The sequence below is a fragment of the Ahaetulla prasina genome, chromosome 11, assembly GCF_028640845.1.
Source record: "Ahaetulla prasina isolate Xishuangbanna chromosome 11, ASM2864084v1, whole genome shotgun sequence".
Lineage (NCBI taxonomy): Eukaryota > Metazoa > Chordata > Lepidosauria > Squamata > Colubridae > Ahaetulla > Ahaetulla prasina.
Window position 1 is genome coordinate 6,162,418 of NC_080549.1, and position 13,625 is coordinate 6,176,042.

The 13,625-nt window shown below is 47.6% G+C and overlaps 1 protein-coding gene across 1 annotated transcript; it reads left to right on the plus strand.

Annotated features, from left to right (window-relative positions):
* Positions 1-1,836: 1,836 nt before the first annotated feature.
* On the plus strand, positions 1,837-10,519 carry SLC25A5 (solute carrier family 25 member 5). The gene is made up of 4 exons (XM_058196710.1): positions 1,837-2,074; positions 5,808-6,294; positions 7,501-7,641; positions 10,076-10,519. The coding sequence occupies exons 1-4, from the start codon at positions 1,964-1,966 to the stop codon at positions 10,231-10,233; spliced, it is 897 nt and encodes a 298-aa protein (XP_058052693.1). The 5' UTR covers positions 1,837-1,963; the 3' UTR covers positions 10,234-10,519.
* The last annotated feature ends 3,106 nt before the right edge of the window (positions 10,520-13,625 follow it).

Consider the following 13,625-nt stretch of genomic DNA (forward strand, 5'->3'; position numbering starts at 1 on the left):
AGGGAAATAAGCAATTTTGGGTGGAGGGGTGCAGAGGAAGTCTTACCATTAAACACTCTCCCAGCCAGAGGGGTGAAGGCGGGACGGCTGCTGGATCCCAAAAACATTAGATCTACTGCACCAATGACAGTGTCATCATTCTTAATGAAAGGCCAGAGGTTGGGCAAGAATTCTCCATTTTACTCACCTTCTCCAGGACAGGCTGGGCGGGACAAAGACATACCTTGTCCCAAACCATCCAAATCCTAGGAAACCTTCCAACCTGCCCGCCACGAGAGATGACGACACAAATGGGATGCTGTTGAACTCAACTGTGGTTTGTTTATGGACCACTAAACATAAACAGCTGCAATCCAGAAAGGAAATGTTGAGATAGAAATAGACGCGGCAATATCAAAATTCTGCCCCCTGCCTCCCTACACCCCCTCCCCATGTTTTTAAAGCCTAAATTCAGGGTTGCATTTGGGGCAGGGGGTGTAAATGGCAACACCTGCGAAGCCAGGCTCGTCCACAACCCGGGATTAAGCCAACCCGACAAACCAGGATTAAGCCAACCGCCTTTTAGCAAAAAGAGGAAATCAGATCCTGGTTTTACTTATTTTTATTTTATTTATTTATTTATTTATTTTGTCACAACAATATATGTAACTATCATACAGATAGGTTATATAGTATATAAAGGTATAAGCATATATATATATGAAGAAGAAAAGAAAAACAATAGGACAGGAACGGTAGGCATGTTTGTGCGCTTATGCACGCCCCTTATGGTCCTCTTAGGAATGGGGTGAGGTCAATAGTAGAAAGTTTTTGGTTAAAGCTTTTAGGATTATGGGAAGAGACCACAGAGTCAGGTAAAGTATTCCAAGCACTGATGATTCTGTTACAGAAGTCATATTTTCTGCAATCTAGATTACTTAATTTTATTTTTTTTAAGATGGGGGAGTTGGTTCCCTCTGCAGGTTGGGATCAGCCCCCCAAGTGGGGCACATCAAATCCCTCAATTGGGACAGATCAGCCCCCCAAGTGGGGCACACCTACTCCTCAATTGGGAATTGGGACAGATCAGCCCCCCAAGTGGGCCACATCTACTCCTCAATTGGGAATTGGGACAGATCAGCCCCCCAAGTGGGGCACACCTACTCCTCAATTGGGAATTGGGACAGATCAGCCCCCCAAGTGGGCCACATCTACTCCTCAATTGGGACAGATCAGCCTCTCCCCCCAAGTGGGGCAGATCCCGGGGTGTGTGTGCGAAGGGAGAGCGAGCAGACCCAGAGCAGGGGGGGGGGGAAAGCCAGGGGTGGCGGCGAGAAGGGACCATTTAAGGACGAAACGTAGGTTTGTCGTGGGAACGCCCTGCCCGTGAGTCCTCGGGAGACGTCACGCAGGTGACAAGCCGGCATCCTTCGCGGGGCCCCGGCCGTCTCCAAGGTTAAAGCCGGCTCTTGCTTGCTTTTTTTTTTTTTCCTTTTGACCCGGGTTTAATCCGGGCTCAGCGCCTCTTGCGAGAAGAGATCCATCCTTCCCCTCCCCCCACCGGATCCTCCCTCTCCTCCTGCCACGGGACACAGATCGCGGGGAAGGGGGGGGGGAGGAGGAAGAGGAGGAAGAGAAGAGATCCCAGGATCCCTCCTCCTCCTCCTCCTCCCCCCTCCCCCGCCCTCTACCTTGGCACCTCTCCGCAGTCCTCTCCACGGTCCCTCCCTCCGCCCGGGAGCCAATCAGGGCGATGGGAAGCGGCCCTGCGTGGCTACCCGCGTCTCGTTCCACCCCCCTCCCCCCCGTTCCCACGTTCAAGTCTGCGGGGGCCGTATAAAAACCGGCCATTTCAAGGACTTCGCTCTCAGTCCGCCGGCAGCCCTTTGCCCGCCTAGCCTTCTTTCCTTCCTCCTCCTCCTCCTCTTCCTCCTCCGCCTGCCGGCCTCGTAGCACCACCACCAGCACCACCAGCAGCAGCATCATGACCGACGCGGCCATCTCCTTCCTCAAGGACTTCTTGGCGGGTGGCGTGGCGGCTGCGATCTCCAAGACCGCCGTGGCCCCCATCGAGAGGGTCAAGCTCCTGCTCCAGGTAAGGGAAGGGGGGGGGCTTCTACCTGAAGGGCCAGGGAGGGAGGGGGGATCACAAGGGAGGAGGGGAGAGCCAAGCCAGCTGGAAGAGGGGCATCCGTGGGATGGGGGGGGTCCTGCCGCGTGGGCAGAGTTGGCCTCGTGCGGATGGAGGGTGGGGGGTGGGAAAGACCCACCCTGCCCTTCCCCCCCAAGGTCGTCCCAAGGAGATGTGTGTGTGTGTGTGTGTGTGTGGGAGAGGCTGAGCCCCTCCTCTTTATTGCCCCCCCCACGTCCCCTCCCTGGGCTCCCCATCTCGTTTATGAACCCCTTCCCTTTGATGTCACCCCCAATTGCAGAAACCCCACAGCTGCTTCCTGCTCCCCACCAGACCTAAGATCCCCATCTCGTTTATGAACCCTTCCCTTTGATGCCCCCTTAATTGCAGAAACCCCACAGCTGCTTCCTGCCCACTCTTTCCCCACCCCCGTGGACCTGGGCTCCCCATCTCATTTATGAACCCCTTCCTTTTGATGCCCCCATTGCAGAAACCCCACAGCCACTGCAGCCCCCTACTAGATCTGGGCTCCCCGTCTCATTTATGAACCCCTTCTCCTTTGATGCCCCCCCTAATTGCAGAAACCCCACAGCCGTTTCCTGCCCACCCACCCCCACCCCAGTGGACCAGGAATCCCCATCTCGTTTATGAACCCCTTCCCCTTTGCTGTCCCCCTCCCACTGCCGCTTCTTGGGCTCCCCTCCCTCCCTAAACCTGGGCTCCCCGTCTTGTTTATGAACCCAGGGGAATGGGTGGGTGTCTTGGGACCCTCGGCCGGGCCTCCAGAATAGCTATGGATCTTCCTTCCAAAACCCATCCATCCGGGTTCTTAGGGTGCCCTGGATCTCTCACCCACCCACCCACCGGAAACCCCCCCCTCCCTTTCCACCACAACCCCGTCCCCGGCTTCTGCCTCACCACCTCCCTGGTTGGTTGGTTGCAGCTGCGTCGGTAATGGAAACAGGCAGCGCTGGAGAGAACCGGTTTGGTTGATGCCAATCCCGGGCCCGGCATTGGTAAAAGATTGAATTGGAGAGGCAGCGGGGAGAGCAGGGAGGCCTTTGCCAATTCTCTCTCTCCTGGCAGGGTCTCTGCCAGCTGCTACTTACCCTGCCAGCTGGTTTTCCTTCTCCTCCAGGCCTCTGAGCTGCTTTCCTGCCTTTGCAAAGAAAGGTTTTGGCTCCCGCCGGCCATCCTGTGACCTTGAAGGGGAAGGGCAGCTGGGCCAAAAACCGGGGATGGATGAATCCCGCTCGTTCTTTTGGGGAGGGGGGGGGTTCCCGGCAAACAGCCCAGCCTCCCCAGCAGCTGCTTTCCTTTGAAATCATTCAAAAACACCATTCCGTTCCCCCCCATTTTCTTTTTCTCCCCCCCCCATCTGCTCGCCCAGGGGTGGTGAATAAAGGCCTAGCAAGGTCACTGTAGATTTTTAAACCTGCATCTTTCACTTCCTGCAAGGTCAGCAGCAAGGGAGTCTTGAAGGGCCACGTTTTGGGGTGGGACCGTGGCCAAAAAAAAGAAGCCGTGGGCCAATTTATAGGGGGGGGCCGGGGGGGGCAGCGAAGGAGAAGCCGAAAATGCAGCGGGTTTGGAGACTACCTGGGGTTTGTGAGCTGGTTGTTTAGCTAGAGGCAGCTAAGGACGTCTTGATCTCAGGATGGCGCCAATCCGTCAGGAAGGAGGTCACCTTCCAAAGAAGCTCTTATCACTGGGTGGATTACAACCATTGTCTACCTAAGCTTACCCTAGAGGCAAAATCAATTCAGATCAGCCTGTGGCCTCTGGCTGGCCTTGTAAACTTCTACCTGAAGGGATTCTGACCTGTTTCTTGGCCTGAGAACTCCCCCTTTACAGATCACATGTTAAATTGCCAAGCTTTCAAAATCCACCCCCCCTCCTCCCGGAGATTTTAAAATAGGGACCCAAACACTCCCGGCTGCTTTGTAGGCCTAGGAGACAAACTACCAATGACTAAGAATTAGTTTTTTGTGGGTGCTTTTTTTTTTTAAAGAGAGTTTCAACTGCAGTTTCTTCCTTCCGTCTTAGGGTGGAGAAAGAAAAACGTAATTCCGGGAATTTCCCGTACAGTATTCTGCAATATACGGCGTGATTGATTTATTTTTTTACCGTACAGGGCTTGTCATGATTTTGATGTTTCAAAACCGGTGATTGGCCAGGCCCTTCCACCGTTCCAAAAATGATTTGCCTTCAGTTTTCTGTGATTTTCGGGCTACCTCTTGTGCCCTTAGACTACGGACCCTAACGGTTGGTCTAAAAACCCAAGAAAGGGTTTTAATTTGTGTAATTGCCCAACTAAAGTTTCACTTTCTGTTTTAAATCATTTGAGCCATCTTAACTTTGGATGTTGCAAGGGGGCACGTATGGGCCCAGATTGTCCCAAATGTTGTGAGAAAACCAAAATGTAACATTTCGCGTTAAACGGAAACCTGTTTGGTCTACTGCAGGGGTCTCCAACCTTGGCAACTTTAAGACTTGTGGGCTTCAATCCCCAGAATTCCTCAGCCAGCTTTGGGAGTTGAGTTCTGGGAGTTGAAGTCCACAAGTCTTAAACTTGCCAAGGTTGGAGACCCCTGGTCTAGTGGCACCAGACTAGAAAGTGGGAGACAGTGAGTTCTAGTTCCACCTTAGGCCTGAAAGCTGGCTAAATAATTTTGGGCCAATCACCAGGAGACTAGTAGTTCTAGTCCTGCCTTGCCCATGGAAAAAATGGTTGCGTGACTCTCGGCCCATTTTTTTTCTCGCCTCTATGGATGACCTCTGGCTTTAACAATTTGGCTGTTTACTTGGGCTTGGGGCTCAGAATGTGTTACAGGCCCTGTCACTTGGGGTGATTGTTAGTTAATTAACCACCTGCTGTTTATACTGATTTATTGTGTGGATGTTTTTATTGTTTTAATGTCTTTAAAGAGACATTTTCATTATTTTATAATGTTAGAATTATAGGCCACCCAGAGTCACTTGGCTGAGTTGTATAGATATTGAGGGTATAGATATTGAGTGTGTGAAGGGGAGAGAGAAAGAGAGAAGAAAGAGAGATGGGGAGAGAGAGAGAAAGAGGGGGGGAGAGAGAGAGCGAGAGAAAGAAAAGAGAGAGAAAAAGAAAGGGGGAGAAAAAGAAAGAAAGGGTGAGGAGAGAGAGAGAGAAAGAGTGAAAGAAAGAAGAATGAGGGGGAAGGAGAGAGAGAAAGAAATGGAAAGAAAGAAAATTTGATCAATAAATAAATAAATAAATAAAAAGAGGGAGACAGAAAGAAAGAAAAGAAAAAGAAAGGAAGGGAGGAGAGAGAAAGAAAGAAAAAAGTGAGAGAGAGAAAAAAAAGAGGGGGAGAGAGGAAAAAGAAAAAAAAGGGAGAAGGAGAGAGAGAAAGAAAGAGAATGAGGAGAGAGAAAGAAGGAGAGAGAGAAAGAAAGGGTGAGAAGGAGAGAGAAAGGAAGGAAACGGGAAGAAGGAGAGAGAGAAAGAGGGAGAGAAAGAAAAAAGAGGGTGAGAAGGGGAGAAAGAGCAAAAGAAAAAGGGAGAAGAAGAGAGAGAAAGAAAGGAAAAAGAAAGAGGGAGAGAGAAAAAGAAAGGGGGAAAAGGGAGAGAGAGAAAGAGAAAGAAAGAAAGATTGAGAGAGAAAGTCTGAATGTGGCCAGTGCCGCTGTTTCTAACCTCCTTCTCCTTCTCTCTTGCCAGGTGCAACATGCCAGCATGCAGATCACGGCCGAGAAGCAGTACAAGGGCATCATCGATTGTGTGGTGCGAATCCCCAAGGAGCAAGGGTTCCTCTCCTTTTGGCGGGGCAACCTAGCCAACGTCATCCGCTACTTCCCCACGCAAGCCCTAAACTTTGCCTTCAAAGACAAGTACAAGCAAGTCTTCTTGGGCGGCGTTGACAAAAGAACCCAGTTTTGGCGTTACTTTGCGGGCAACTTGGCGTCGGGGGGCGCTGCTGGCGCCACGTCACTCTGCTTTGTCTACCCTCTCGATTTCGCCCGTACCCGTCTGGCGGCAGACGTGGGCAAAGCTGGAGCTGAACGAGAATTCAAAGGTCTCGGCGACTGCTTGGTGAAGATCTTCAAGTCCGATGGCCTTCGGGGGCTCTACCAAGGCTTCAATGTCTCTGTCCAAGGAATCATCATCTACAGAGCAGCGTATTTTGGCGTTTACGACACCGCCAAAGGTAAAGGGAGTGGGGGATGGGGCTTGTAGTCCTTTGCCCTGCCTCCCCGTTGAAGCTCTAAGGCAGGGATCTCGGACCTTTAAGACTTGTGGACTTCAATTCCCAGAACCTCTTAGCCAACTTTGCTGTCTGGGGAATTCTGGGAGTTGAAGTCCACCTACCATATTTTTCAGGGTAGAAGATACTCCGGACTATAAAATGCACCTACCTTTTTTGGGGGGGGGGAAACAAGAAAAAAAAATCTGCCACTGCCTCCCAGCAATTTGCCTCCTTACAGCAAGTAGCCAGTTTCAATTTCAGCACAGCCTGATTAGCACAAAAAAATCTGCTTCCTAGCAATTTGCCTCCTCACAGCAAACAGTCAGTTTCAGTTTCAGCACAGCCTGATTAGTACACAAAAAAATCTGCTTTCTAGCAATTTGCCTTCTTACTGCATACAGCAGAGGCCCACGCAGCAATAGGCAATGGCAATCCCTGCAGCCTGAAACAGCTGATGGTTGGGAGGCCGATCCCTGTTGCTTGTGCTAATCAGGCTGTGCTGAAGCTGAAATGGGCTGTTTGCTGCGACGAGGTCAATTGCTGGGAGGCAGAAGTCAAAGGGTGGGGGTGGGTGGGCAGGGCTATATTTGGTGTATACGACCCCCCCCCCAATTTTCACCTTCTTTTAGGGGGGGAAAAGTGCATCTTATGTGGCAAAAAATACAGTATCTTAAAGTTGCCACGGTTGTGGGGATTCCAGCTCTAAAGCTTTTTTCCCAACTTTAACTACTTTAAGATAAGTGGACTTCAACTCCCAGAATTCCCCCAGACAGCAAAGTTGGCTGAGAAGTTTATTTTTTTTAATTTCATTTTTTATTTTAGAAAATTAATGCCGCCGACTCACGCATGACGACTCAAGGCAGCTTACGCGGACATAAAAACCATATAAAAGAAATAATAATAATAAAAAGAGATATAAAGTTCTGGGAATTGAAGTCCACAAGTCTTGAAGTTGCCAAGATGGGAGATCCGTGCTCTAAGGCATTTTTTCCCCCAACTTTAGCAAGATTGAAGATAGGTGGACTTCAACTCCCAGAATTCCCCATCCAGCCATACCGACTGAGGAATTCTGGGATTTGAAGTCCACCTATCTTAAAGTCGCCACGGTTAGCAAACGCCACTCTTAACGGACCATAATTAAGCAGGGTTTCGGGTTTCTTTATCCAGGAATGCTTCCCGACCCAAAGAACACTCACATCTTAATCAGCTGGATGATCGCGCAGACGGTAACGGCTGTTGCAGGATTGACCTCATATCCCTTCGACACCGTCCGGCGGAGAATGATGATGCAATCTGGTCGCAAAGGAGGTGGGTATCTAGCTTTTCCAGTAGAAAAAAAAAACACATTTGTACATCAGGGTTGAATGGTAGAATCCTGGATGCTCTTTGAGCATGATGGTTTGCTTGTTTGGACGTTTCATAACCCAACTAGCTGGCAAGACTGATGACGTTACCTCGTTGGGTCATGAAACGTCTACAAAACAACAAGCTCCAAGGACTACATCTAGCTTTTCTTCCAAATGTCCCTTTGTAGGTGTGCTTAGCAGCTTGCTTCTCCCTTAGGCACGCATAGTGGGGGAAATGTAACTAAGAGATAAAATTATGTTTTCTGAACAACAGGTCAATTTTAATTCGGATCAATGGAGCTGTTGATTCAGCTTTTAGAGGTGATCTCAGGTCTGGTTGCTTTCTAACCAGAGATCTGGAGTAATCTTGGCAAAGGTATTATATATCCCAGGGACCGGGATGTCCAATTCTATAGATGTTACAGTACTACAATTCCCATCATTACTGGTTTTTTGTCTTGGCTGGTATTTCAGTAGTTTTACTTGGCCACTGGTAGGTTATCTCCACAGGAAAAGTAATCTAAGGGACACTGCTTTAAGGAGAATGGTTGAAGGCTCAAGATTGACAGCCTGTTGTTCAAATCAGTAGAAATGTGATTTAATCAGACTTCAGATGTGCATAATCTTGATCATTTACTCATTAATCTGTGCCACTCCCATCAGTAACAACAATTGCAACCAGCTGTGTTTAAGCAGATGAAAACATTGTAATCCTTTAGCTGTGTAAATTTATTTATTTTTTTAGAGAAATGCACGTGAAACTCCTATTGAACTGTAGAGCTGAAATGTTTTTGAAAATCCTCTACGTCACCTACATCAAGAACCCGTCCATTATTCTGCATTACTTTTTGGCAGAAAAAAAGCTATATTTGAAACAAACTTCTTCCCATTACAATGGAAGTCTAAATAATTAAAATATCCCCCTTTTAGACTATCCTCTCTCCTGTATTAATTATGACTTATATCGAGCTGAATGGCCACCCGGAGAACCCCTAAGTTAAAAGGAGGGGGGAGAAATAATTTTTCAGCTCAAGCATTTTTCCTGAATTTTTTTTGTTAAAGGATAAAAAGATCCTAACACTTCGTCATTACTAATAGAACTCTCTTCGATGTAATTTATGAATGGTCCTTTTTCTATAAAAGCGGACCCCTGCCATCGGATTCTTAGTTCCCGATTGGTTGCATTTGGCAGGCGCATGCTGTGAGTGGCTGCAACGTTAGCCAATCAGAAGCAGCCTCTTCATATGACTATCCTCTTTGGATTTGATTCCCAGGACTTTCACGGATGAGGCTTAAAAGATTAAAATATTAAAATTTAAATTAAAAATTGAAGATTAAAAGAGGAATGTTTTCCATTCATCTCAAACCATCATTTAGTTCAATGTTTCTCGAGCTAAGCAAATTTGAGGTGCATATGGACTTCAACTCCCAGAATTCCCCTGCCAGAGGGTCTTCTGGCAGTTAAATGTCCACGCATCTTAAAATGGTGATGTTTGAGGGGGGGAAAAAAACCTGACGGAGTCTGGAGTTAATGCCTTATTTACCTCTTTTCCCTTTAGGCTGTTTCTTCCCTGCTCCATTTTAAATTGTGTTTCAGGAGAGCAATGTCTCTGTTCTAAAAGCAATTTATTAGAACCCCCACCCAAAGTTGCTTTTTTTCTGGAGGCAACTGGACTTTCTTGGGTTTTTTTTTTCCTTTTGAAGACCTTTCGCTTCTCATCCAAGAAGCTTCATCAGCTCTGGGGAACGGTAGTTTCTGTCAGAGCTGAAGAAGCTTCATCAGCTCTGGGGAACGGTAGTTTCTGTCAGAGCTGAAGAAGCTTCTTGGATGAGAAGCGAAAGGTCTTCAAAAGAAAACAAACAAACAAGGAAGTCCTGTTGCCTTCAGGAAAAAAAACACCTTTGGGACAACCATGACCTGGATGAGGGATAATCTCTACGGACAATTTATTAGGATTTTTCTAGCACTAGCAGTGGCTAAGACGCTGAGCTTGTCGATTGAAAGGTCGGCAGTTCAGCGGTTCGAATCCCTAGTGCTATGTAAGGGGGTGAGCTCCCGTGACTTATCCCAGCTTCTGCCAACCTAGCAGTTCGAAAGTAGGTAAAAAATGCGAGTAGAAAAATAGGGACCACCTTTGGTGGGAAGGTAACAGCGTTCTGTGCACGTTTCGCGTTGAGTCATGCCAGCCACATGACCACGGAGACGTCTCTGGACAGCGCTGGCTCTTTGGCTTTGAAACGGAGATGAGCATCACCCCCTAGAGTCGGGAACGACTAGCACATGTGTGCGAGGGGAGCTTTTACCTTTTAGCACTAGCAATGCAGCGGAACGGCACCTGCGTTATCGCCAACATCGGATGAATTGAGTTGCTCATTTCGTTTTCTCTTTTTTCCAGCTGACATCATGTACTCGGGAACAATTGATTGCTGGCGGAAGATTGCCCGGGACGAAGGCGGGAAAGCGTTTTTCAAGGGCGCATGGTCCAACGTGCTCAGAGGAATGGGAGGTGCTTTCGTCTTAGTCTTGTACGACGAAATCAAGAAATTCACATAAGCTGAAACCCCAACACCCCACCCCACTCCTTAGACGACCCTTCCCACGTAATATTCCATGGACTTGCATCAAAACTATTTATCGTTTCCCTCCCTCCTCCCCGCCCCCCCACACGGGAGGTTGTCTCTTTAGTTGATGGAGAGGCCATAATTTTACTTGCCTGACCCCCCCCCACCTCGTTCTCAAGTCATTCCTTTGACGATGGGACTCAAACTTTATTTTTATTCAGTCACTCCTGTTAAAATAAGTTTGAGAAATAAAATGGGGAGAAAAAACGGTACCCAAATTTTTGTTTTGTTGATTTTTTTTCCTTCTCTTGCATAAACAAGTGTTTTGCTGGGACTGCACGATAACATAACATAACAACAGAGTTGGAAGGGACCTTGGAGGCCTTCTAGTCCAACCCCCTGCCCAGGCAGGAAACCCTACACCATCTCAGTCAGATGGTTATCCAACATTTTCTTAAAAATTTCCAGTGTTGGACCATTCACAACTTCTGCAGGCAAGTCGTTCCACTTATTAATTGTTCTAACTGTCAGGAAATTTCTCCTTAGTTCTAAGTTGCTTCTTTCCTTGATCAGTTTCCACCCATTGCTTCTTGTTCTACCCTCAGGTGCTTTGGAGAACAGCCCGACTCCCTCTTCTTTGTGGCAACCCCTGAGATATTGGAACACAGCTATCATGTCTCCCCTAGTCCTTCTTTTTATTAAACTAGACATACCCAGTTCATTATAAGATAATGTGGTGGATAATAGAGAGCCTCCAGCTGTTATTAAAACTGCAATTCCCAAGTGTTCGGTTCGTTCTGAGTAATACAGGTAATTCTTGACTTGGGAGGATTCATTTAGTGACCGTTCATAGAACAGCGCTGAAAAAAATAACTTACAACTGGTCTTTGCATTTACAACTGTAACAGTGACGCCTGAGTTACACAACCATTGGCAAAGAGTCAGTTGGGCTAATGGTTAAGGTACAAGGCTAGAAACCAGGAGGTTGTGAATTCTAGTTCTGCCTTAGCCATGAAAGCCGGTTGGGTGATTTTGGGCCAATCACTGGGAGACAGTGAGTTCTAATCCCGCCTCAGGCATGAAAGCCAGCTGGGTAACTTTGGGTCAATCACTGGGAGATAGTGAGTTCTTGTCCTGCCTTAGGTACAAAAGTTACTTGGGCGATTGGACCAATCACCAGGAGACAATAAGTTCTAGTCCCACCTTAGGTATAACAAACCATCTGGGTGACTTTGGGCCAGTCCATCTTTCTCAGCCCAACCCACCTAACAAGGTTGTCGTGGGGAAAATAGGAGGAAGTAGTATTAAGGCATGTTTGCTCAAGAGTTCTACTCAATGTCTATCCTTGTTTTTTTTCTCCCGAAGACATTTCGCTTCTCCTCCAAGAAGCTTCTTCAGTTCTGACTGGATGGTGGGGAAAGGAAAGGACTTCTACTCCTTTCAGGCAGCTTGGTCTGCAAGGATGCAAATGACCAGCTGTCTGGAAGGAGCATAAGTCCTTCCATTCCCCACTATCCAGTCAGAGCTGAAGAAGCTTCTTGGAGGAGAAGCGAAACATCATCAAAGAAAAAGTCCAGTTGCCTCTGGAAAAGAACACCTTTGGGATACTTAAGAATAAAAGACTGTTCCATAATCCTTAGGGCAGGAGATTGCTCTGCACAAGCCAGCTTCCTTTCCTCTTCCAAGCATCCCATCTTAAATGTCAGGATTATCTCCAAGCCCTTCAAGCTACCTATGGCAGTCTTTTCAACTTTGGCAACTCTTAATTTTTCCTGGAGAGTTCCTTAATTTTTCCTGGAGAGTGCAAAAGTTGGCTTGAAACTCAACATTAAGAAAACTAAAATCATGGCATCCGGCCCTCTCAATTCCTGGCAGATAGATGGTGAAGAAATGGAGATAGTGACAGATTTTATTTTCCTGGGCTCCAAGATCACCGCAGATGGGGACTGCAGCCAAGAAATTAAAAGACGCTTGCTCCTGGGGAGGAAAGCTATGGCAAAGTTAGACAGCATTCTAAAAAGCAGAGACATCACCCTGCCAACAAAAGTGCGTATAGTCAAAGCTATGGTTTTCCCAGTTGCAATGGATGGCTGTGAAGGTTGGACCATAAGAAAGGCTGAGCGCCAAAGATTTGAGGCCTTTGAACTCTGGTGCTGGAGAAGACTCCTGCGAGTCCCTTGGACTGCAAGGCGAACAAACAAGTCAGTCCTAGAGGAGATCAACCCTGACTGCTCTTTAGAAGGCCAGATCCTGAAGATGAAACTGAAATCCTTTGGCCACCTAATGAGAAGGGAGGACTCCCTGGAGAAGAGCCGAATGCTGGGAAAAAATGAGGGCAAAAGAAGAAGGGGACGACAGAGAAGGAGGTGGCTGGATGGAGTCACTGAAGCAGTAGGCATGAGTTTAAATGGACTCCAGAGGATGGTAGAGGACAGGAAGGCCTGGACGAATGTTGTCCATGGGGTCGCGATGGGTCGGACACGACTTCGCAACTAACAACAACAACAAATTTTTCCTGGGAACTGAAATCCACGCATCTTAAAAATTGCTGACACTAGCAAACACTGCGTGGTGCAACCCAGCTACAAACTTGGTTTCGTGTAGTTTAAAGAAAAACCACCAATTGGGACAGTACAGCCTCAGCAAGGTGTACAAACTACTGCCCAATTACTAGCTGTCATGATTGTCTATTCCTCCGCTATTGCAAGCATACCTGTATGTCTACATTTTTTAAAAAGAAATTTATGGTTTGTAGGATCCTTGCACTGAACAAGTCTATCCGCGTCGTTTTTGCAATAGCGTTTGCTCGCTAGCCGTGAAGTATTTTTAATTAAATAGGCCTGTTTATTTATTCTTTTTTTAGACATAATGCTATTGCATGCTTAATAGATTACAACACAGTGTAAATATAACTTCTAGACACTGGGGATCCAAAGAATTGGTGTGACTCCCTTTCATTTCTTTCTTTTAAAATTTATTTTTCACATTCAAAAAGGGACTTTATTGCAATAAGGTAAAGGTAAAAGGTAAAGGCTTCCCGCGCACATATGTGCTAGTCGTTCCCGACTCTAGGGGGCGGTGCTCATCTCCGTTTCAAAGATGAAGAGCCAGCGCTGTCCGGAGATGTCTCCGTGGTCCTGTGGCCGGCATGACTCAACGCCAAAGGCGCACGGAACGCTGTTCCCTTCTCACCAGAGGTGGTCCCTATTTTTCTACTTGCATTTTTTTGTACGTGCTTTCGAACTGCTAGGTTGGCAGAAGCTGGGACAAGTCACGGGAGCTCACCCCGTTACGCAGCACGAGGGATTCGAACTGCCGACCTTTCGATCAACAAGCTCAGCGTCTTAGCCACTGAGCCACCACGTCCTTTATTGTGGCACTAAG

Coding starts and splice junctions, on each gene's coding strand:
- SLC25A5 (XM_058196710.1), top strand. CDS start 1,964: ATGACCGACGCGGCCATCTCCTTCCTCAAGGACTTCTTGGCGGGTGGC. Junction 6,295..7,500: donor CGTTTACGACACCGCCAAAG/GTAAAGGGAGTG, acceptor TTCTTTATCCAG/GAATGCTTCCCGACCCAAAG. Junction 7,642..10,075: donor GCAATCTGGTCGCAAAGGAG/GTGGGTATCTAG, acceptor TCTTTTTTCCAG/CTGACATCATGTACTCGGGA.